Source organism: Psittacula echo (genome assembly GCF_963264785.1).
Source record: "Psittacula echo genome assembly, chromosome: 2".
Classification (NCBI taxonomy): Eukaryota; Metazoa; Chordata; class Aves; order Psittaciformes; family Psittacidae; genus Psittacula; species Psittacula echo.
In genome coordinates, this window is record NC_137737.1 from 60,087,608 (window position 1) to 60,113,178 (window position 25,571).

At 41.0% G+C, this 25,571-nt stretch overlaps 1 protein-coding gene across 5 annotated transcripts in view; it reads right to left on the reverse strand.

The window, feature by feature from the left end:
- SMARCC1 (SWI/SNF related BAF chromatin remodeling complex subunit C1) overlaps positions 1 to 25,571 on the reverse strand; it is a gene marked incomplete at its 5' end in the record, with an annotated part of 89,335 nt that overhangs the window by 18,088 nt on the left and 45,676 nt on the right. For 4 of the 5 annotated variants that reach the window (XM_080639485.1, XM_080639486.1, XM_080639487.1 and 1 more), the window contains 7 exons: positions 93 to 351; positions 4,629 to 4,763; positions 10,345 to 10,499; positions 11,378 to 11,492; positions 13,278 to 13,333; positions 24,122 to 24,283; positions 24,933 to 25,191. In XM_080639485.1, the coding sequence (XP_080495611.1) occupies positions 93 to 351; positions 4,629 to 4,763; positions 10,345 to 10,499; positions 11,378 to 11,492; positions 13,278 to 13,333; positions 24,122 to 24,283; positions 24,933 to 25,191 (1,141 nt within the window). Of the gene's footprint in view, positions 1 to 92; positions 352 to 3,069; positions 3,148 to 4,628; positions 4,764 to 10,344; positions 10,500 to 11,377; positions 11,493 to 13,277; positions 13,334 to 24,121; positions 24,284 to 24,932; positions 25,192 to 25,571 lie in introns of those variants that run through there. The other variant, XM_080639489.1, reaches the window with a different exon arrangement.

Below are 25,571 nucleotides of genomic sequence, written 5' to 3' on the forward strand. Positions count from 1 at the left end.
CACCTTGTGCAATTTTACCCAGCAGTGCCTCTTCCTCTGATTTTACTCTATCATGAATGGTGATCAACATAACTGGATTTTCTCCTTCTTACCTGGCTGTGGTGGGTGAGGTGGTGGCATTTGGTGGTGCATCATAGGGTATGGTGGGGGCTGCTGATGAGGCAGTAAGCCTGGATGTGCTGGTGCCCCAAGGGGGTTCATCCCAGGCCCACTAGAGTGCTGGTGAGGCTGCTGTGGGTTTTGACTGTGCTGCTGCTCCATTTGCTGACGAGCCCTTAATTCAGCATATTTCAGCTGTTCCATGTGAAAATTCTGGCGTTCTGTTAGCAACTGTTGTCTCTGCTGCTCTAGCTATATCAAAAATAGGAGGAAAAAGGCAAAGCAAAGTTAGGAACTATACATTTAGACTATGTTCCTGCTAATCAAACTCCCATCCTACTGATCTCCAACTGTCTGATTTGCAGCAAGTTTTGGTAAAGGGTCCAGGCCACTTTCCCAGCTGGAACAGGTGAACTCACCTTGCTTTGTCCTAAAGAATCTCTCAGCAATACAACACACTACTCAATGAGTACTGTGCAGAGCATTCAGCCTTAAAACAATTCTAGAAGAAATTAAATGTTTTTCTGTCTTCTACACATGTTGGTATAAGGGGGAACAGGAAACTAAGGAGATTTTCCAGGGCAAGACCAAAGCAGAATATGTGTGCAAAAGCACAAGCTCAGTGGCTATAGGGAGGATCCTATTCCATGCCTTTACTTTAAATGTAGGACTTGGACATTGTGATAGCCAGGTAGCAATGATTTGCACTACTGAGTATTATGTAAAAATGCTCATGTAATTTAGGCCAATTAACATAAAACAGGCTAATCTGATTATGAAGCCACATAGACAGTAAGCCCAAAAAGAAAAGACAAAAAGAGCTACAGAATATATTTCTTGCTATTGGGCATTTCTATGACTGGTCACTGTCCTGGTTGAGGAAATGTATGTCACTTGACTTATTTAAGAAATCATAATGCATCTCTACATCTAGTACTCTTAAGCAACTGGACACATGGATTTGCGTGACTGGTTTACAAATATTTAATGAGTATTTTAAGGTATACTCCATAATTTATCTGAAAAGCAGGTTGCCAAGGAGACTTCCACCTAGCAGAAGTTCTCCAAAAATCCCAAAGCTCCATCAATACTTTGTGTTAGCAGTCTGACTGCTGACAAAGCATGGATGAAAACAGAATACGACGGAGCACGCATTCACCAGGAGAACCAGATGGGGATAGAGCCTAATGAATAATACATGCTTCTTGTTGGGGGCTGGTTTTCTGTGTGTGGGAACTACAATGTGATTATTCATGCTGCCGTGACTCTTTTTTTCTTGACCAATCTGATACGTTAGAGGGAAGAACTTGATAAAACAAAGAGGCACGTACACCAATGGTGTAATCGTTCATGTGTGGAAACAGACTCTGTAGGTGGCAGGCAGTTCAGAGAAAAATTACTGCAAATGACCTGAAACAAAGGCTTAGGCAAGAAGCAGGGCTACACCATGCTTTTTACAGTCCTTTTGTATTCCTGCTTTGCTCTCTTCATGGTACCCAATCCTTCTACAGTTGAAAAAAAGTCTTTACAAAGTATCTCCAAACAGCAGCCAGTGCCTGCAAATACACCTTGTACTTCGGAAAGCCAGTGAAAAGTTCCCTTCCATACATTCCCTCATCTCAGGATGAGGAAAAGACAGTTGGACAGAGGAAAAAGACACAGACACAAGTTATAACACTAGCTGGGTCTTAAAATTGGTGCAGAGCCCCAAACACCTGGCTCTGTATTAGATTCTTGCATTTAATAAGGCTCTGGGGACACATCATTGTGGCCTTCAGGCAGTCAACAAGAAAACTGAAGAAGGGCTTTTGACAAGGGCAAGTAGGAATAGGGCAAGGTGAGGGTGGTGAGGCCCTGGCACAGGTTGCCCAGAGAAGCTGTGGCTGCCCCATCCCTGGCAGTGTTCAAGGCCAGGTTGGATGGGGCTTGGAGCAACCTGGCCTAGCGGAAGGTGTCCCTGCCTGTAGCAGGGGGGGTTAGAACTGAGGGAGCTTTAAGGTCCCTTTCAACCCAAACCATTCCATGATTTTACGATTTGTTGTATTCATTTCAGAAGCAGGTTTACAGACACAACCTACAGTCGTACCCCCAAGTTAGCATTAAGACAACTGGTAGTAACACATTTTCCTGTGGGCTATGTATCAGTAATTTGCTCTGCTCTTCAACTCTCAAAACTCAAGTTATACTTGTAGCAATGTAAGGCAAGAGTGATGCTAGGCACCTTAATGGAGATGAGCATCTATCAGTTTGCCACACAATTTCTCTACATGATGTGATTCAGGAAATCAGTCAAAATTTTAGGTATGCAAGTCATATTGCAAGTCAATACTACACTCCTGAACATCCTCAAATTTGCAAGAGCATGTTTCTGCACTGTTGTGAAGTGATTCACAATTAGAAGGACTATTACAAGCACCTGATGCATATTTATACAATAGCTATTATTGTACCCCAATTTATTCTTCAGCAAGTAACTTCCCCCTTAAGAAGAAACAATAAAGAAAGCACTCACATGCTATTATAAATTCTGGGTCAACAAGGATCTTATCAACAAGATCCCTGGTTACACACAGAGTCTGCAGCGCTTAAACACCGAAGTAAATGTGTTTTGTGTAAAATCTAACACCCTCCAGTCTGCAGCAGAGTTCTTTCAATGCTTACAATTGCCTTACTTTTACTAGGAATAAAAAAGCCAGTGCAGCAAAACTCAGACATACGCATTGTGTACACTGGCACCAAGGATATTTTTTGCTTTAATTATTCCACTAAATATCTGCAATGACAGGTGAAAGGACTAAATTTAACTACCCAAAAGCCAAGGGAAACATTGGTATGCACATTTTTAAAAAGGAAAATGTCATATGCCTCTAAATGGAAAAAAAACCCCAACCTGTCACTAATAGAATGTATTCCCCAAAGAAAGAAATCCACAGAGAACCTTTTCAGAATAGTTAGGTCCATTTCTTGAGCTGCCAATCAGCGTCAGAGGCAAACACCACACTGACACAGGTGAGGATGCTGAGCTATCTAGAAATTCTTGCTGACATTCTGCTACAACAAAAAAACAGTTTGTCAAATTCTATCAATGTGATTAAAGGGAAGTTCAGGTTGGACATTAGGAAGAAGTTCTCTGAGGGTGGTCAGTCACTGGACAAGGCCGCCCAGACAAGTGGTTATAGTACCAAGCCTTTCAGAGGTCAAGGAGCATCCGGACAATGCTTTTAGTCATACAATTTAGTTTTAGGCAGTGTTGTGAGGAGCAGGGAGGTGGGCTAGATGATGCTAGTGGGTTCCTTCAACCTCCAGATATTTTGTGATTCTATTAATAACCATGTGAGGATGTCAATTGCATTAAATTCACATGGTAGGGCAAATGGGAAAATCCCCAGAATTATGAGGCAGTATCTGCAACACATCTACAGTAATTACCTATTGACAAAATGAAGAAGCTATACAACAGAACAAATCAAATAATGATCACAAGCTGATAAAAATTGAAGTTTTGAGTCATCTTCACAGTAGCTGGAGAGAAACTGTTTCTCTGGAAGCATGTTACATTATATACGAAAGAACACCTTGTAACTGATGTGCAACCAAGGCACTGATAGGCAGAGCCATCATCCCTCACCTTATACCCTGATTTTAGGGATATGCAAGTCTCTAGCAAAGTGTCATTCATAGTGCTACAATATAAATACAGTCCTATCTGGGATGCACCCTATACCTGCTCTCAGTGTCACCGCCTTCTTCAGCTGTTCAGACGTCAACCAAGATCTGCATCCTGGCTTACAGCCTCACTAGACCGAGGACAGAAACCAACCTTTTTGTTTAGCTTGCTCCTCCTTCTCAGTTGCACTTTATCATTACAGTTGTCAATTCAGTTTTGTTCCAGAGAGACCTTAGAACAGCTTCCAGTACCTAAAGTATCTGACCAGAAAGCTGGAGAGGGGTTTTCAACAAGGGCCTGTAGGGACAGGACAAGGGGGAATGGCTTCAAACTGACACAGGGAAGATTTAGATGAGATCTGAGGAAGAAGTTCTTCCCTGTGAGGGTGCTGAAGCCCTGGCACAGGTTGCCCAGAGAAGCTGTGGCTGCCCCATCCCTGGCAGTGTTCAAGGCCAGGTTGGACAGGGCTTGGAGCAACCTGGTCTGGTGGAAGGTGTCCCTGCCCATGACAGAGGGTTGGAACTGGGGGAGCTTTAAGGTCCCTTCCAACCCAAACCACTCTATGGTATCATTCATGTGATAAGGCCTACATAAAGGCTCAGGACGAATTCCATGCTCATGCCTAGATGACAGGAGTAAGGATTACGAAGCAGCTCTGGGATAGCACCAGTTCCCTGCTTATGGTAAAGAGAAGACACTGGATAAAGCAGAGCCTTCAAATGCTACTGTGTACTAATCACGAATTCTACCTGAAGGAGGAAGACCTGCATAAAGGTGAGGAACAGCTGAAGTTGCTAGTTTTCCAGCTGTTAGCATACATAGATCTGTGCAGTGACTGAATTATTCTAGAATCCCTGCTTACCGCTTCCTTCTCTCTGTCCATAATAGTTTCCAACTCCTCAAAATGACGAAGTTTTATCTCCAGCTTCTTCATCTGCGTTTCCACCAAAAGGGCGACCAGGGACTTGATCTTTCTTTCTTCCACTGCTGCTAGGTGCTGAGGATAAAACAAAGGGTTTTGCTTTACACATGTTTACAAAATAAAGTGCTTTAAAGTGAACAACTCAGTCAACTATGCCTACATCTAGCTTGAGCCATTCTTTTCCACTTCTGGACAGAAAATATGACATTAGATTATCAATCTTATGCTCGGAACCAGAAGCCCTTGGAAGACTGTTAAGCTTTTAATCAAATAAATAGATATCAAGTTTTAATACAAGAGGTACTGTGGATGCTCAGTACTCGTGAGCAACCCAGCTTTGCCTTGAACCCTTTTGAGTGCAGCGTGACAGAGAGCACTTTCAATGGAAATGCAAATGAGGGAGCCAGGGTCCATTCTACTGACTCAGCTGCAGGTCATCCACAAAGTTTTCACCAAAACACACACAAGAGGCTTTTACCTGGAAACACCCACAGCAACAGTGGGATGACTTTTGCATGCCTTTGAAATCAGATATTCTTTTTGCTCAAGTAAATGAGAAGCCGTGTATCTAGTTGAGCATATTCCCATTATATGCAGCACCACATCACTAAACCATAAGCTTTGTCAGCACAGCAGTTCCACCTTGGGTGAGTAAGAGCTTGCAGAGAAATCTCTACACAGATATTAGAAGGAACTGTTAAAAAAATTAAAACTCTCCAGTTTCCTTTTATAAACAGGTTGCAGAGTATTCCTATTGCAGAAGAAAGCTGAAGGCAAAGCTGTATTTAAACTGCAAAAGCAAACTGCAGAAAAAGGCAAAGAGATTCTTTACAAGGCTTTAGCTTTACCCCACTTACATATACACACTTCTACGTAAATGATACAGAATATATAGATGTGTGTATACATGTGATACATGAGACAGCCTACAAGTGTTTCACACTCTCAAAGTATGAAAGGCATGTTAAGGACACCTTCTACTAGCTTTTGTTAGAAGCCTGCTGTTCAAAATCAAAATATGCTCAACACACCCATTGTGCACACTGCTTGGGAGTTTCTGTATGAATAATCAGGGGATGTTTCCCAAACACAGTGTCCAGGCAAAGCCTTCCTGACACATCTAAAGGGTGAGTGGGAAGGAGAGTTGGCTTTTGAGAAGGGGAAGGTGAGGGCTGAGGAATGGAAGGAAAAAAGAAAAAGCTGGATCTTACCCAGCTCAAGCTGCAAACAGCAACTTGTATCTAGCAAGCTGCGCCCCAAGCTTTGGCTCAGAACTGGGAGAAATACTGAGCTGGAGAAATGAAATATTATAAAACTCCCTGGTATTCCTAATTATAAACATAATTTCTTAAAAATGTATGATACTGTTTCCATCATTAGTATGTTGTGTCATTTGACAGCATTCTATCATTCTGTAATTCACCTCTGGTAACCCACCAGCAACAAAATAAGTCTTCAGTAGATCTAAATAACACACATTCGACCTTCTAAGCTTGATTTTACCATCAATAATACCACTCAGTAAATAAAACTCGTTTGTATAGGAAGCTGGACAGAAGTATGTTGACACACACAACCTTCTGGCAGTCATTCTGCCTTGCTTGAGGCACACAATTTTAATGATGAAATCATATTAACATAAAATCAAGCAAGGCATGTGATTAGGAAAGAGGTCTCAAAATACACATTAGAAATCATCATTGACATTTTCTCTAGAGAGACAAAGAGATTTGTCTGTTAGCCTGGCATTAACCAGTACCTTCACATGGACAAAGAACATAAACATTTTTGAGTTAGTCATGACAAGAGTAAAGTAACAGTGATTTAAATTGCCTGATAAACACATTGCTGCATCCACCTTAAGTCATAAACAAACAAAAAGGCAGCTGGTATGTGACATTATCCTGGGAGACAACAATTCTGAATGACCTGAGTATCACTCAGCCAGCCATTGGACCAGCCCCAGCTGAAAGTGGATATAGAATGACACTTTGGCTTATGACTTCAGCACAGGAGCCCTAAACACAAGTGTAGCCAAGAGTGGCTCTGTGCCTAGGTTTGTTCCTGTTGCCACAATACTGACTCCAGTTCCACTGCTCGGAAGTTACATTTCTGGGTGAATGCTGACCAACTTGTGAGGAATTCCCCCAAGAAGCTGTGGCTGCCCCATCCCAGTGTTCAAAGGCAAGGCTGGATGGGACTTGGAGCAACCTGGTCTAGAGGAAGGTGTCTCCGTCTCTGCCTCTGAAGGTGTCAGGGAAGTTGGAACTGGGTGAGCTTTAAGGTCCCTTCCAATCGTTATATGACACGATTCTATGATTACTAGCTACTGACCAAGCACACACACATTACAGGCACTTTCACAGAACCTAGCCCATTCCCTGATCATCTTAAACCCAGCTTTTGTTGTGAAATTAGCTAATCAAAGCAAGACTATGAGTATGACAACTGTTACGGAAAACTGTAAAACTGGACCACCTCTGGAAAACTGATAGCATCCATCTAACTGGAATTCTCCACTGAATTCTCATCCACACGCAAGAGTTTAGCAGCAACTGCAACAGGCAGAGAAAAAGAAGATCACACTTTCTTCATTCCCTTTTCCTATGTTGTGAAAAGAGACTAGCTGCTTCATCGAGCTCTTGTTTTGTGAGGCCAAAAGGGGATAAGACTGTCTTTCACACAAGAAATAGAAGAAACAAAGGTGACAGATAACAAAAACTTTCTAAATTAAGACACATAATAGGAAAAAATAAGTCCTGTCGTGCATACTTCCAAGCATGAGATGAAAAAAGTCCTACAGTGAATTTCTAGAGCAGCAGCAAGAAGGAATCAATTAAAGACAACTTGATTTGCCTATAAACAGAAGATAGGATGTAGCTGCTTGCAAAAAGAAATACGATTTTAGCAACAGGGTCCCTTCTATATCTTAATCTTACTTTTCTAAATCCCTACAACACATGAAAAAAGTGGTCGATAACCAAAGGCTTTTCAATTCAGCAGGCAAAGGAAGGTACTTCAGTGGTTGGTGGTTGAAGTGAATCAGACTAGGAATAAAGCTTAACAGCAAAGTTTACCACCCATGGAACAAACTGCTGGACAATCGCAGGAGGTTTTGCATCACTGGCAGTTTTGATACGTATCTTCTAGAAAAGATGCTTTTAATCACAGCTACCTCAAAACAGGAACTCAGGGAAGTCACAAGGTCAGGTGTTATGCAGGAGGTCAAATTATGACGGATCAAGAGCTCCAGCAGAAGCTCTACAGCTCATTCACAACTGGACAAAAGCTAACAGCAATCTGCAGCAGAGATGACATTTTCTATAAGGTGCTACCTACATATAGAAAGGAAAAAATACCTTACAGTGGTTTAGGAATCTGAGAAGAAAATGAGGAAATGGGATTTTAATTCTCATATTGTTTGTACAGAAGCCTGTATAATATCATGTATATATATACATATATATATATGTATATATATCCTGCAAAAATAAATTTAAAATTGTTCCTGTATTTTATATGTAGTAACAGAGTCTCACCCTTAAATGTATCACTTCTCAAACAGCACATCTCTTTGGTGAAACCACTTATCCCAAAGGAAAAAAGAACAGTTCAAGTGTCTAGCTTGAACCCCTGTTTCTTCTGAGAAGCCAACTGCAATATTCCTCCAGTGTAAAAATTGTAAGGAAAATAACTTCGCAACAGTTCTTCACATGACCAGGTCTAGAGTTTATGATGAAGAATCAAATTACTTTCTCAGACAAGATACAGCTCACTGAAAGCTTTAATACTGTCTTGGCTTTTTTAAGTGGAAAGAGAGATCCCTGTTGAACTTGAATGCTACTCTGAAGTGTGAACATCCTAATTATATTATTTCCTATAATATAAAGCTAAAATTCTTCTAGAATATTATTGCCATAATGAAAACCACCATTAGCCAAGTCACTTCTTTCTCTAGCACTTATTATCACAAAGGAAGGAGAGCAGATAATCTTTATTTGGAGCAAGTACCCTTCCATAAAACAGAGATTAAATCTCATGCCTCCTTATATACATATATAACCCTGCATATAACATGCAGGGTTTTTTTTTTCAACTTGACTGAAAATACCTGTAAGAAATCTGAAGAGGGACTTTTGACAAAGGCAGGTAATGACAGGAGAAGAGGGAATGGATTTAAACTGACAGAGGGGAGATTGAGATGAGATCTGAGGAAGAAGTTCTTCCCTGTGAGGGTGGTGAGGCCCTGGCACAGGTTGCCCAGAGAAGCTGTGGCTGCCCCATCCCTGGCAGTGTTCAAGGCCAGGTTGGATGGGGCTTGGAGCAACCTGGTCTAGTGGAAGGTGCCCGTGCCCATGGCACGGGGTTGGAACTGGATGAGCTTGAAAGTCCCTTCCAACCGAAACCACTCTGATTCTATGATTCCAAGTCTGATGAACTGAAAGTACATTACTCTCGGTAAGAGAGCTTGGTGCTAGGAGGACTGTAAGTTCAGACACCAACAGGTGAAGTGATGAACAAGGGAGCCAGTTCGGACTCCACACTTCACCACAATCATGAGTCTGAAGTTTACGTGCAAAGCGGGGTTCTACACAGCAAGGGTGCCTAGCTCTGACATTACGCAACGCTGAATTTATGCAACTTGTGATTTTAGAACCTGGCTCATAAGGTAGTAACAAAAATATCCTCAGATCTCATGATGACAACACCTATCATCACACTATCCTCAATATGCATCATGCAGCTGGGAAAAAAAAACCCAAACTAACATTGTAAGTCAAAGATCACACTGGGAAAGTCAGTATGACACATGCAACACCTCGTTATGTCCACCATTATGTCCTGGAAATCCATCAGGAAATAACCACCATCAATGCTTTGCTTTTGGTACCTATAAAGTAGGTGCTATGGAATATGGCACTGAATTCAAGAGCAATTAAACAACCCAAACCTCAACCTGAATCAAAAAAAAAAACAAACAAAAAAAAAAAACAGAAAAGGGTACTGAAAAGGGTATTCAGAAAGAACATGAAAGACAACATGCAATTAGCAATAATAGGGTAAAGAAAAGCTATTATATCAGGGCACTGATTCAAACCACAGCTTATTACAACACTACAGACAAACAAAACAGAAGTTTAGTGACAGAAGGACAAGAACGTGCTTTTAACACACAGCTCTTCTGAACAACAACAAAATCATTAAGTTGTCTATCAAAAAAATTGCAGCAGTAGAATCAATCACATTGCTCTTATAGACAGGGATTATCCAAGCACAGAAGGTCTGTGCGAAGCCCACAGAGCAGCAGTGGCAGAGCAGAAAAAGTGCAGGTTTTATCACCCAGGACTACATCCTCAGCATTACAGCCAGATCTCTCAAACAGAGAAAAGTCTTTCCAAAAATGACAAATACATCTTGAGGCTATTTCTTAGGTATGTTCATCGATTTCATAATCATAAAAGTAGATGCCTGAATTAAACTGTACACTATTTTACTTTGGAGTTCAAGCAGAAGAAACTGAAGAAGGCACTTGGGCTCCTTCAAGGTATTAGATGTTAGAATAAGAAATCACACAGATCTGGAACAAAGGACCATTTTAAGAAGAGTTCTAATGTGAACTGGAAGCCAAGCCAATGGATATTTGTATAAAACAAACCTTTGCTTTGGTGGCAGCTGAGGCAAGGGCAGCAGCTGCAGCTGTAGCTACGTTTCCTTCCGAGATTTCATGTTCCACTTTCTTCTTCCCAGCCTCATTTTCTTTGTCTTTGCCTGCATCAACGTTCTCCTTGTTCTCTTCTGCCTCCTTCTCTTCTGAAAGAGATTTCCCAACAAGTCCCTTACATGCATTCTCCCCTTGTTAACAGTATCATGTCAGGACAGAAATTGCACTGTGTGCACTTTCATTAGTCAAATTAATTCATCCACACACTGTCATGGTCCTACATTGTAGTACTGCTACTCGCTCAAATGCTGACAGAGGAACAGCTCTAGTCTAAGAGGATCCAATCCAACAAATAGGAAAAATTTAAATACTTTTTATTTCCATTCTGTCAATTCATCTCCTGCCATCAGCTTACTCTTATCAGAACATTTCAGTTGCATTTCCAAATCAATTCCATATTCCATCAAATCCAAATGTTTCTTGTTCTACTTGGTGCTAAAATACTGACTGCAAGTTCCAGGAAAAAACAATATATTCATGAGGTACAAAGGAAAAATGTTAAAAATAAGTAAGAATCGTCTCTTATGTAGAAAAAAACCCAGTACTCAGCCTGTCAAAATAAAGGCTCTGCATCCCTTTACAGGAAAACTGAGCTAACACATTAACTTCTAAGGCACAGAAATGCGCAGTCTCATTTCTTTGCATCAAAAATGACCAAATGGTGTGCAGTAGTCAAAAGAAAGTAATTTATATGACCTACACTCTCTTTGCTACTGCAATATCTTCACTCAGTCACTACACACAGTGGAAAAAAGCTCAGCTGAGGTCTCAAATGAGTTCAGGCAAGAATTTAGTGCCTGAGCTTAAGCAGTGAAATTAAACTAGAATATTTACTACTGAACTATGAAGCAGCCTGATGCGCAAGAGGAAATATTTCAGCCACAGTTGAGTTTATAGTCTATTCCAACTTCTTTAGAGGAAGGCCATTAAAACTAACACAGCTTGGGGAACAGCTGGGAACCATTACCTGGCTTAGTGTCTGCAGCCACTTCACTATCTTGCTCTTTTTCTGTATTCCTCTCATTTTCTCCTTCTTGTACTTTATCACCTTCCTCAACTTCATTTTCTGCTTTGTTTTCAACCTAAATGGGATGAAAGATTGTTTGAAGAATGAGAGCTATAGAAGACATTAACTGTTAACTTTGTTTATGGCTTTCAAATTAATTTATCATAAAGGAAGAGATTAAATTTTAAAGGTTGTCTGCTACTTCAGCCCATTTTGACAATCATAACTGAAATATGAATAAACAAAGTAGCCGCTATACTGGACAAAGTCTATCAAGTTCAGTAACATCAGCGAACCTGGGCTCATCTGAAGGTACAAGAAATACTGAACTAAGATGACAGGTAACATGTTCTGCCCCCTGTGCTGCCCCCACTTATTCCAGCAGTTTGTGCATAAGAGCTACATCCTTTCCAGTGTCTGCTCTGTTCATAACTTATACAGTATTAACCTATCCACAATGCTCCAAACCCTGCACAACTCACGGCCACAACAGCCTCCTATGGCAATAAATGCTGCAGCAAAATTACATGTCACGGGAAGGTGCTTCTGTCTAGGAATTAGTGGGAACAAGCAAGGAGCAGCTTCACGCTTAATACTGGAAGCATCATTTTTCCCTTGGAAATACTCCACACTGACTTGAATGCTTCTCATTTAGCCTGCTCTACAGAGTAATTACTCTTGTTAAGCTGTGACCAAGTCTTCTATGCTTACATCTACCTAAGTGTACCTGGCTATTCGTTGGAAAGGCAGAAAAAGAACTACCTGAAAACAGAATGAGAAATAACATCCAACTACACTCAGCAGCCGTTAGGCAAGTTTTATCTCATCTGATGAAGCAGGCGATGCAGAAGTATCACCTGTTGCTGCAGACTCAGTAAACACTCACTACCACTTATTTAGCAGTGTGATGTTCTAATTCCAGGGTATTAGCTTAACTCCAGGTCTGAAACAATCACAGCCAGTGCCATTATTGTAGACTAGTTGAAAAGAGATACTGTGTCTGTAGACATGGGGTTATGAAAAAGCCCAAACAACTGCATTCTTGTAGGCATTACCAACAGCTTGAATTTAATTTCTAAATATCTGATTTTTATGGGTAGGATGCACCATACCTAACAGCAAGAGTACACAATATGCACATGTATAAAGAAGAGCTAGCTTCTTGGATTGAGGAGTTTCACTGACCAGCTCAGCAACTGACACCTTTGTGACACAGATCTCATCCTCCCACATCCACTGAACTCCACGTGGTCACACAGACAGAGCAGATATGTAACTTGCACTGTCATGGGAAAGGTGAGATGCAGCTGGGGCAATAGTTTCATCAAGTTTCTCCGTTCAGCTCTGCACACTATACTCAGAAATGCTTGCCAAATACTGCAAGTAACCCAAACTCACACATTTCCTGGAAAGCCCTGATCTTGCCAGAATTGAAAGCTGCATTCTTTGGGAATGCAATCTGTCACACGACAAGCTTTCCTAGGGCAAAACTTTGAAGTGACATTTAGACCATTACAAATCACGAACCAATGTCCTTCTGCAGCTTAAGTCTCCAGTTCATTTGGTATCACCCAGTTCTCATTTCCTCCTGATCTAACCTTTGCTCTTCAAGACTAGAAAACACCACACCAATATCTCACTGCCGTCTGCCCAGCAAAAGAAATGTCTCTGTATGGTTTGAAACTAAACGACTCCTAAGAAAATGAAGCACCATGGAGACTGAAAATTGTTCCCTGTGGACACATACACTGACCAGCACACTGCTGTCTGCCTTCCTTATCACAAGTTTCAGAATGTAGTAATTCAGGTTCATAAGTGTTTGAAGTATCTTTTCAGAACCCACATACTAAGCCAAGCTTACCTTCTCAGGCTGTTGCCCATCTGTCTCAGTTTCCATCTTCTCTTCTTCAGCTCCATCTGAGAAAACAAAGTATTTAGAATTGCCATAACATTCATTTATCATATTCAACATTTATCTTAGGGTTAACTAAAATTTTGTGTTCTCTACTAACAGTAGTTTAAAGAAAGGCACAACACTAAGCTCCTGAACGACTAAAAGCTTGCTACACGAATTTTAGATTAAAAATCAAATTTACTTGAAAATTTAACTGTTTTTTCTTTTCAGTCCAACAAGCAGGACAAGACATTAAATTATCTACGCCCTGCTGAAACCCCCAGTTTACCCATGTAGAGAGAAACAATCAAACCTATCAATTTTAGCTACATAAAGGACAGTTCAGTGCACAGTTCTGCAGTATTCATATCACACAGCAATTTCCATTGGTAAGTCATAGTACTATAAAATGTTTTTCCCAATTCAGCCAATTTGATTCTGTAGATGGTTGACAGTTATGTGATTAACCTCAATTACAGTGCTGCCAGACTTGTAATTCCTCCTTAGCACAAGATCCCCTGAGCTGCTTTTGATGAAAGGTCTATCTCCAGAGGCATTGTCATGCACTACAGGTCAACTGATGATTTAAATTCTATTTTGCAGGTGGTGCAAATATCATAATTCTCCAGTGTAGACTTCAAAATAATTATTCAAGACCAAAGTAACATTAAGCACTAGTGAATTTATTAAAGCACCAACACTATTCTTAGAATACCAAAGATCTCGTTATTTCTGGCCCCAAACAAGAAAGCTGGAAAGGGGCTTTTGACAAGGGTCCGTAGGGATAGAACAAGAGGGAATGGCTTTAACCTGACAGAGGGGAGATTGAGATGAGATGTGAGGAAGAAGTTCTTCCCTGTGAGGGTGGTGAGGCCCTGGCACAGGTTGCCCAGAGAAGCTGTGGCTGCCCCATCCCTGGCAGTGTTCAAGGCCAGGTTGGACGGGGCATAGAGCAACCTGGTCTAGTGGAAGGTGTCCCTGCCTGTGGCATTGAGTTGGAACTGCGGGAGCTTTAAGGTCTGTTCTGGAACTCATTCTGTGAGTTCAAGGAAGGGAACCGTTATCTTCAGCACCGGTCTGAAACCTCATTTCACACCCTTCCTACCTGTTGCTCTGCATAAACATGATGTTTATGCTCTGCATAAATGATGATGCTAGTTCACAGCCCTGTATGGCTCTTTGTGCTGTTCCTCCAAACACATTTCTCCCCAAAGCTCCTTGAAATTGTACCCAAGCCCTCAGAAATACATGCAAAGCAAGTATTTGACTCTGAATTGAACAATGAATCTTAAATCAAAGAAACTGGCCCAAAAAGGTATCATGCTATGGTAGATATTCCCGGACAGTGCTCTCACTCAGACCTTGATTGCTCATTCCCTTGCTTCTTTCTCAGTGGTAATGATAATGACTGTGAGGTTTTTACTGAATCAGCGAAATGATCAAAGTTAAACCCTAACACTTTCTTCATCCTTTCACTAGAAAAAAACTGTATTGCAGCTCCTCTAGAGCCCAACTGCAACTGCCTAGTTAGGTGCTAAACAAGACACAAATCACATCTGAGCACAAGAGGCAGTTGTCGGTTAGATATAAAGCAATAAAAGCACATAAATTACCAGCTGAAAGCTCTGAATTTCCTCTGTATCCAAAAATACAGCCATCCAAACAAATGAGACACAGACTGAGGCTGAACAAACATCTCCTGACAATGTCATCACAGGATAGCCTGTTCCACTCCCAGCTTTTTTAAAAGGAAAAAAAGAGCACTGAGCTGCACATCCAGTGCTAATGCTGAAGAAGGTAATAGCATTGGTAAACTCTTACTTCTACCCAGTGGCTTCAGGTACTGCTGACAGATATAAGATGTGCAAGGCTTTCTGTAAATCACTGAATCCCAGGTTGGAAGAGATCTCAAGGATCACCTGGTCCACCCTTTCTAGGCAAAGCATGATCTAGGCTAGATGGCCCAGCACCCTGTCCAGCTTAATCTTGAATGTCCAACACTGAGGAATCCACCATTTCCCTGGCGAGATTATCCTAATGGCTGACTGGATTGGGTTCTCTGTGCAGTAACCATTCCCTTGACTGCTCCAGGAGATGGAGCCTCTGCTTATACCATCACCTGAATTTTCATAGGGATCACACAAGACAGCCCCTGCCAAGACTGGCTCTAAGCCAAGGCTCCCATACTGGAGCCATGAAGTACTTCCTCATGAAAAAAAGGAGAAATATGCCAAGCACATGCTCAGGAGCAGACCTTTACTGATAGCAAGATCAGCTCACCTATACCACTGCAGCCCCCAGTTCCAAACTGGTCACCAAAAATCTCTATCTAGACCAAACCAGTCTTTGGGTTACTCCCCTGAGGTCAAAACAGAAAAGTACGAGTCATTTGGGAAATAGTTGTAAGAAGCTGCAAGTATGTAATAAAAGCTGTTTGGATGCTTGGCAGGTCCTCTCACTGCCACAGATGTGTGGGTCCGTACAGCCTCCTATGCTTTCATATTTAGAACCCAAACAGACTTTGCCAACACCCAAATCCTGACCTTTACCACAAGCACCTTTAGAGTGCTTTATGGCCAGGCATGAAAAAACCTTAGCTTCAATACACAGTTATGTGCTTCCTGCCATTGCTCATGTTGCTAGTTCTTTTGACTGACTAGACTGAGCTCTTCAAGCTTGTAACCTCCTATTTACTGTCTGGCATTCAAATACCTATTACAGAGATATCTGGAGGATTCTGCCAAAACACAGCCAGGTGCCCTTGCATTACAGATTGCTTTTTGAGAAGCAGCTGACCAGCTATCATTCTATCTGACTTCAGCATCTACAACAGATGACCAGATAACAGCTTAACTGGTATACAGGGAAGACCAAAACGAAGAAGGAAAAAGTAGTAAAAATATTGATTAATTAAAAAAAAAAAAAAAAAAAAAAAGAGAAGTCACTGGTACCGTGTACGGGACGCATGCACCTCATAAGATAAGTGAGCGTTTTAACAGCAGTTAGCATATTCTTGTGCTTAGGACACAAGGTCTTAGGTCTTGTTCTTAGCCCTTGGTTCGTGAAGTTATTCCTTTATAAAGCATGCATTTAAAGTGTTCCTGCTAATGACAGCAGGCCTCTTGAGATAAGAGGATAACAAGAAGCATACTGATGTAGAATACCATGAAGGTCACCGAACAATATACTACTACTTCCTGATATTTTACATATGGAATGTCTAAAAGTCCAAGAAATCACAATTTATTTCAGCACCCAGCTGTTCTGCAAGAACAGACAAGAGGGAAGCATCAGCACAATCTTGTACTCCTCAACTAGGATCTCAGTTTCTGTTCTGCAAGAAAAGAAATTCTGGTATATTTTAATGTATGGGGGCATTAAAGAGGAGCTTATTTAGACCACAGACTCCAGCACATGCTGCCATGCCCATATAAAACTGCTGGTGAAAAGCCCTGATCCATCTCAAAGCTTCTGAAGATGTTAGCTGGTGTTGGGTGCTCATTTCCAGTAATCCTAATTTTCCCAGTTATTCGTATGTGCTACGCTGAAGAACAACAGGTGTAGGAAGTGTTTTGCTTTAGTATCAACAGTTCTGTAGAGAAGTTTTTACAGAAGCCCCTTCCATATATAAGAAAAACACACTAACATGCTTGATTGAAAGACAATGGTTTTCCTCTTTGCTTACTTGAAGATAATAAACTTACTTATCTGAAATATCTGCCACCATAATTCAATTTATGGAGACTGGGGACATACCTCCTCACAAGTTTAATCGCAGAGTTAGGATTTAGTGACCTAATAATGTCACAGGGAAAATCCAGATCAGATTTTGTCAGACAGCTATTTCAAGCCTAGAAACAGAACTCCAAACTGAGCTTCAAAGTGTCATCCTTCCCAGTAAATGAAAGAAAGGTTTATAAAGAAAGGAGTTTTTTGCTAAAGGAAAGCATAAAGAAGCGGAGACAAAGTGCAGAACATTCCAAGTGTGCTTGGACTGGTAAAGTGGAGGATCATGAGCTCAACTACGAAAATAGTGCACAAAATATACAAATTTTCATTCTGGCGTGGCTTAGCTCAAACACCAAGAACTTCAGGATTCCTAATATTGGGATAACAGTGTAACTGAAAGAAAGAAGTCTGTAATTTTGTATGAACACCACAAAACTTAATGACAGGGAGTAGTGGAGCAACTCCAAGTTCTGCTTCATATAAAACTCCAAAACTCCAGTACAACAGGCCAGAGAAGCTCTAGTCTGTGGACAATTTTAAGTCATAGAATCACAGAATCATAGAATAGTTAGGGCTAGAAAGGACCTTAAGATCATCCAGTTCCAATCCCCCTGCCATGGGCAGGAACGCCTCACACTAAACCATGTCACCCAAAGTTTTGTCCAACCTGGCCTTGAACACCGCCAGGGATGGAGCATTCAGAACTTCCCTGGGCAACCCACTCCAGTGCCTCACCACCCTCTCAGTAAAGAATTTCTTCCTTATATCCAATCTAAACTTCCCCTGTTTAAGTTTTAACCCGTTACCCCTTGTCCTATCACTACGGTCCCTAATGAAGAGTCCCTCCCCAGCATCCGTATAGCCCCCCTTCAGATAACGGAAGGCTGCTCTGAGATCTCCATGCAGCCTTCTCTTCTCCAGGCAGCCTTCTCTTCTCCAGGCTGAACAGCCCCAACTTTCTCAGCCTATCTTCATACGGGAGGTGCTCCAGTCCCCTGATCATCCTCATGGCCCTTCTCTGGACTTGTTCCAACAGTTCCATGTCCTTTAAGTCAAAACAGGGCAGCCTCTGTCTCTAAAAAATTAATGACTTGATAATTTTTTCACTCTTCCAGAAGATGAGAACCTGGAGCTCAAGTTCGCCAGTCTAGAATCAGGCTGAGCAGAGATTCAAGTCTCAGCATCCCGTATCAGCAGTGAGCACCTTGACCACCAACCTACTACCTCATCTGCTTAAAGCTCCTAGTTCAAAGGAGCTCTCACAGAGAGCTGCAGCTTCCCATTTATCCTCTGAGGGAGAAGGAAAAAAAAAAACCCTAGAAGGTTCTTGCCACACAGTTACACGTGATTTGCTCAGGAATGCAAAACTTCACAGGTGACAATACTCCTTGCTAGATTCTGAATCACACTAAGAAAGTTGTAAGTCACACGTACAAATGCCATACAATAAAGTCCTATAAGACACACACTTCTCTGTTCTAATCAGACACTCAGTTTGTTATTGTGTCTTTCAGGTAAGACTGAACTGCCTTTCTATTAAAAGCTCAGTTTCTAACATGGTAGATTTTGTTTTCCAACTACAACACATGTCAATGTTCCCCATCTTAAAGGTGAAGTTTTTAAGAAAAGCAGTGTCCAGCAACACTTGAGTTGCTGCCACAGTTGAAGACATGAGCACAGGATGAGTTTATGTAGGTTTACAATGCACTACACATCAAGCATCATCATAGATTCCAAGTGCTTGCTATTAATTCTCTGGAAGTACTGGGACAAGTTTTCTTAAATATTTATTTCACAGAATCATGGAGTGGTTTGTGTTGGGATGGACATTAAAGCTCATCCAGTTCCAATCCCCCTGCCACAGGCAGGGGCACCTTCCACTAGACCAGGTTGCTTCAAGCCCCATCCAACTTGGCCTTGAACACTGCCAGGCATGGGGCAGCCACAGCTTCTCGCGGCAAATTTGTAGAGCGATTCATAGACCCATGTAAGAGCTGTTAGGTGGCTACTGCTGCGGAGGAGGTTCCAAGGCAAATAGGACATCACAGAAAGACTGCTTCCCAACCATCCTTTAGAGAAAATTTTCTCAAAGAAAAGAAGCACACAGAGCATCTCACAGTAAGAAGAACTGCCCCCTGGACTGCCCCTTGTGTCATAATACATTGACGGACACTCTGCAGAACAAAGTGTTCTTTCATATTACATAGGGACACATCCAGCTACAGAGAGTCAGAAGATATGTATGTGTGACATTAAGATTATTGCAAACATCCTGATTTAACTTAGCTTTTCTAGTCCTGGCTGTAATAATAAATGTTATTTTAAAATTAGGATGACAACTTTAGGCAGGTTGTAGTCAATGGATTTTGAAAACTGTTTGCTTGTATTAGCCACTAAGCAATTATTTGCAGTGACAGCGCTATAGCTCTGCAGTCCCCACTGGCATTCTGCACTTGTGTACATCAAGAGGAACACATGCTACATGTGTAAGGAAGAAAAGGAAAATTATCAATAATTAGTTTGGGTTAAATAAGTTTACCTGGGGTGAAGCAGGTTTTTGCTTCTAAATTAGAGGCTACTGAAAGTACCTCAAAACAATTAACAGTCCTGTATAAATTAATCTCAATTTCATACATGAAAGAATGAGAAAAAAACCCAAACCAACCATTTCTGACTTTCTGCACGAGATGACAGAAATGACTCCTGCCTTTCAGCTAGGTACAAATACAACAGTACTGATTTTCCTGTATGATCTAATGAGATCAATCAAAATACATAACAGCCAATGCAAAGAGGAACTGATTAGTTGGAGCTTTATGTCCCTGTTACAAAAGGGGAAGACTTAATTTCAATGAGAAAGACTCTTTAATAGCTTTTACATGGTACCAACAATGCTCTTTAACCTTATTCTGCAGGTTTGGTATCGTACCTTGCAGGATGTGGTGAATCAAATTAACAATGCTTCTTAAATCAGCAAGAGGCAGATGGTTGTGAGACACCACAAGACATCTTTCAAGAGAGAGAAACCACTTGCAGACAAGGAAACATTGCCTCTCCATGCCCTTCTTCCAACCTGAAACTGCAAATATTTTCTGTCTCTATGGAAGCTTGGCCTGTTTTGCGTCATTTCCAAGAACACGGAGCCCTGTTTCCTATACATGAAGAACTTAGAACTGACTTCTGATGAAGCCCAGTGACTTTACGGAGAAGCTAAGCTGACTTTAGGTCAACAAGAAAAAAACCATACAATATTTCTATGGTAAGAATTTACTGCTTTACCAGCAAACAGACACTTGCAGCACAAGCAGATATGTAACCTCCACTGTTGTCAGAAGAATATTAAGCAAAATCCCACATATAAATGCACAGAATCTTTAGCTCAGTAAACCTTCAGCTCAGTAAACAGTTTAAAGATGCCCGCAGGACATCCTAATCGCCTTTGTTTTCACTAAGGCAATACATACCACTAGTCAGAAGTCAGGCTTGAATATCAATATTTAAGAGGAAATATCCTATAGCTACGGAAAAATCCTGAGTCTCAAACAGTAATTATGCTATTATTTAAACTGTAATTTACATTTTCCACATTAAGCCAGGACTCCACAGCCACTGGAGCTTCCTTCATTTCTGCTTTACACGGCTTGTAGGCATACAATAACCAGGTGGGCATCCACAGAGATGGCTGGAGAGCTGACAGAAAGCTACCACAGCTTTTGTGCAAGCTGCGTTAAGTCCATCACAAGAAGAAATTGATGGACTCAATCCTCCAGCGGTGCAGAACTAGCTCACGGGCACCTGGATACATGCAAAGTGAATCAGGTACTCCGAGTCAATTCATTTTAGCAATGCTTGCATTATTTCACAGTTAAAGCACACCCTGGAGACCACAAGAGCAATCACTCTGCCAAAAATGAAAGAAAATAACTTCTCATGTGTATGTACGCTTCTGTGTAGCTTTTTGGTATGGGTATTTGAGAATGGTACAAAACCATCCATAACATGTTAAATTTAATCATCTGTTTAAGTCGCTTACAGTTGTAGTGTTCCCAGTAAATCAGACCACCATTTCCTCAGTGTTCACCATCACAGATGAGCTACAGCTTGAAGCACTCACATTTGTGTCAGTGGAGACACTTCCAGTGAAATACTTGTTAGAGTAAGTCCTAAAATGCACAAGTTACTGCCTCAAACACAGGCACTTCAGAGACTGCCTTGTGCCTCACTCAGTGCACATATTTGCAATCAGTATAGTTAATCACCTTTGGAAAGCTACTAAGAAAGCACACATCCTCAGTGAAGACTTAATTTGAAATGCCTAAGTACCACACACAGGTGTACTGAATATTTCTTTTCTCTGGAGCTTCATTGCTAGCCCAAGAGCTGGGATCCCTTCTTTGGTCTCTTCCAGTCATTTTTACTAAAACTGATGCAGAGTAGCTTCCTTTATCATACTGCATGACCTACAGTGGGACACTATCTTAGAAAGCAAAAGACAGTGTCTATCATGCTTACCACAGCATCTGAACCACTTGAGTCTTCTGATAACTCTACTGAAGCATTCCTATATTCATTTAAAAGGAAACATCATTAGGTATTAGGAAAAAATTCTTCACTATGAGGATGGTGAGGCACTGGCACAGGTTGCCCAGAGAAGCTGTGGCTGCCCCATCCCTGGTAGTGTTCAAAGGCCAAGGCTGGACAGGGCTTGGAGCAACCTGGTCTAATGGAAGGTGACCCTGCCTGTGGCAGGGGGCTTGGAACTGGATGAGCTTTAAGATCCCTTCCAATCCAAACCAGTCTGGGATCCTATGATCATCAGTTTTTAGAAAAAACTAACAATGAAGAGTTAAAAGTTAAAATTAATATCCAAGAATCTCTTTTTAAGTTCCTGCAATCTGTTCCAGTCATATTTTCCCCTTTTGCATTCCATATTGCTTATAAACCACCAATTTTAAGAGTTTTTAAATTACTAAGGAGCTTAATAATATAGTTAATTTATGTAATTTTATTTCTAAAATACAACAACTGATGAACTTTAATTATAGTATGGAACTTTAAGTAGACATTTTTAGTTCTCCATAGTGACATTTAATGCAAAACCACAGCTCCACTTCAAAGTAGCACCCTGCAATGTTGTACTTCAATGCATTAAGCACACCTCTGCCAGTGCAAGCTATGGGTTCCCCTGTACCCTCCAGTGCAAAGCTGTTTTGGAGTTGGAAGGCACCACAGATTGTCAAGTGACCCAGTTCACTCTTACTGAGCAGGTCCCCCAGGGGGAACCATCTGCTCTTGTCCTAATTTATTCCATTAGTCACAGCCCTATACAAATTGCATTAGCTATAACAGGACAGTATTACTTACAGAACTCACCATATAGCTCATTCAGAAATAATCATGTTATGGTCATCTGCTCTCCAACTCCTCATATTAAATGACAAACACTTCAAAATCTCAACTTGCAACTTGGGCGCAAATTCTCCTAGAAGACGCTTACAGACTAGTAATGGTAAACTTCCATGATTGTGCTGCAGGATTAACAATTAGGACTCCAAGTAGTATACACATTACAGAGTTCCGTAACATACTACGGTCACGTCTGTACCTGGAGGATAGGGAAGAGGGAATAACACCTAGATTTGTTTTATAGCAGACTTGAAAATAAACCCTTTCAACTGAGTTTTGATGCTTGCTGTCAGTTTTGTGGAACAGAGTATTGTGGAACAGGGAAAAGCAGATATTTCAGGTGCCAGTGTTCCGTTTTCAGCATATATTTCACATCTTCCCAAAGCACCAAGCTGCCTCACATCAAGTCTGTCCCACTAAGTGTAGAAACGAAAAACATGACAGAAGGATTAAGTTGTCTCTTAACTTCTTCTCTATTTAAAAAATGCCTTGATGAGTTACACAGTACTTTTGAATTTAGAAGTGCAGTTTTACAATGGACAATCAGTACCATAAATGCTATACCTGCATCTTCACCTGCATGACTAGCAGTTGATAACTGAACAGCAAACACACCCAGGTCCTTCACAATCCTACCGCACAATTTGGTGCCTGGCCCATGTCTCTAGAGGAGGTGACAGCAGGTCAACTATGAGATGCACAAGCACAGCCCAAATCAAAACTTCCTGTCAGTCTAGTCACTGAATTCACCAAACTGGTGATACACTGAACAAAACAGCAGCCAACAATGCTAAAAAGAAAACAAAGATCTGCTGACAAGATGGCAGATCTGCACCAAATTGAAGAGATTAAAGTCTTTGGGAAAGTCAGCAGGTACAGAGCAAACTGTTATGTCTACCCATTTTACTGTTAAAGGAGATCCAAAAGAGAGCTATACAGAAAGGGTTTCATTTTATAGGGAGTTTCCACAGAACATGCTTTGACTTTCCATAGTAATGAGTAGACAGTTTGGACCTATCAAGGTTTCAGATAAGAGACTTCATACCAGAATATCTGACAAATACTACAGAATATAGCTCAGCTGAAACCAAGCTCTTACACAAGACATTTTTAGTACAGCAGTATAATATACAACTAGAAACATGAACTATAGCATTACTGTATACCAATCTACCATTAAATAAAAAGTTCCTCTTCTGCTACCATCACAATTAGCAATGTACTCAGAGTACAAGACTTGGGTGAAAACCTATTACCAAAAGTGTGATATAACATTACAGATTCAGCTGCAGCACAAAGAGCCGATAAAACTCAAGTTTTATCACAACTGCAGTGACAGAAAGGCAGCACCCTCCAACTACTCTAATACCCACAGAAATAGCATGAAGTGTCCTGCTCTGGTATTTTTGCTCACTCAACTCTGTGCCTTCAAAGCAATAGCCTTTCCATGGAGTGAAAGCAAGAAAACAAATCTCTGAAACTAAAGCTAGTCCTGAATTCACTAATTCAGTGTCAAGAGTTACTAATCCTGCAGCAAGCAGAACCCGTCACACTCTCCTTACCCACGATGATTTCCATCTCCTATTTGAGGTGAACCTGTGGTTTATTACAAGTCAGAAGAAAATCCCTAAGGAACCTCATGTGGAGAAATTTCTGCATTTTAACAAACAGCCTACCGATTTTCTCCGGCTCATCTGGACCTGTTCCGGCAATGCAGCTGCTCTCTAGACCGTATGTTGGATCCACCTTCCCAGAGGCTCTTGCTGCTTCCTGTACTTTCTTTACATGAGCTTCAACGAGCTCCAGCGGTACCTCCTCTCTGACACGAGAAAATTCCTCTGGTAAGAGAAAAAAAAACCCAAAAAAGAAATACGGTGAGGGTTTTATGGCAAATTATAAGTAATGATTTTCTCTGATCAATGTGCAGGTGCATCTCATGACAGAGGAAATTCTCATATATGTAAGTTCCTTCTTTTCACAACAGGTAGTTAATTTACTCTCTCAAATATTATAGGAAGGGGTTTCCTCCCAATTACATAAAATTGTCTTTTACATGGAAAAATAAGGAAAAAAGTGAAAGGAACTATCTCAACAAGCGTCTTTGAGTACACATATAACTACGGCAGATAATTTCATACAAACAGAAAAGGAAAAAAAAGAGTTCAGCTTTGTGCATTTACCCACAGCTAAACTAATGACAGTGGTCACAGCACCATGACTACTAGGTGGTGCCTGCAAACACTATCAAGAGTCAATAAGCACAAAAGCCATCTTTAGACATTCAGTGGCCTTTAAGAGCTATTCTAGCTGGTCTGTAAATTGGCAGTTTCAGTAATAAGAGAACACAAAACTGGGTATCAGTAGACCTCTTTTCTACATATGTGTAAACTCATCCAGAACAAACTCTAGAAGAAGTTGATTTTAAAAGCGGACTGAGAGCAAAGTGGTAGAGAAAAGGTAAAAACAAATCTTTCGGCAAATTCATACCTAATGCAGCTTTTGCTGCGGCCGATGCCACCCGCGGATCCACCACTGATGCCAGAAAAGCAACGGTGCTCATCACTGGATTGCCAGACTGGCTGAAGGGGACGGGCTGGTACGCCAGCGGGCCCAGAGACGCGTCAGAGTTCTCCAAATAAGGGTCTTCAATCGGAAGTCTCAGAAAATGGAGAATGCATTCATCTTGGGTACGGCTCCCAACATGCTCTGAGACTTTGTTCCAATCATCTTTGTACATCTCCAGAGCCTGCAAAAGACAAAAATTATTGTATATACATTAACTACTCTGGGGGAAAACCCCTACTTTTTGAAAAAAAATTATTTCCAATACTAGTTATTTTGGTGCTGGAATAATAAATTGGGATCAGACAGCTATTTAAAGCTATTTTTTCTGGTAGCAAAATTATTCTTCGTAAGAAGTATGAACATCTGACTCGGACACCGATTAAATTTAAACTGTGGGTTTTATGCTGTTACTAGATCAAAAAGAATAGTCAGAAGATTTGAGATTTACTAATATTTGCATAGTTAGAGCTTCACCATTCTGCTTCAACACGAAAATCTTTCAAGAGAAGTCTGCTTATCCTACTAAATCTCACCAATTTTTTCAATTTCCGTAACTACTCC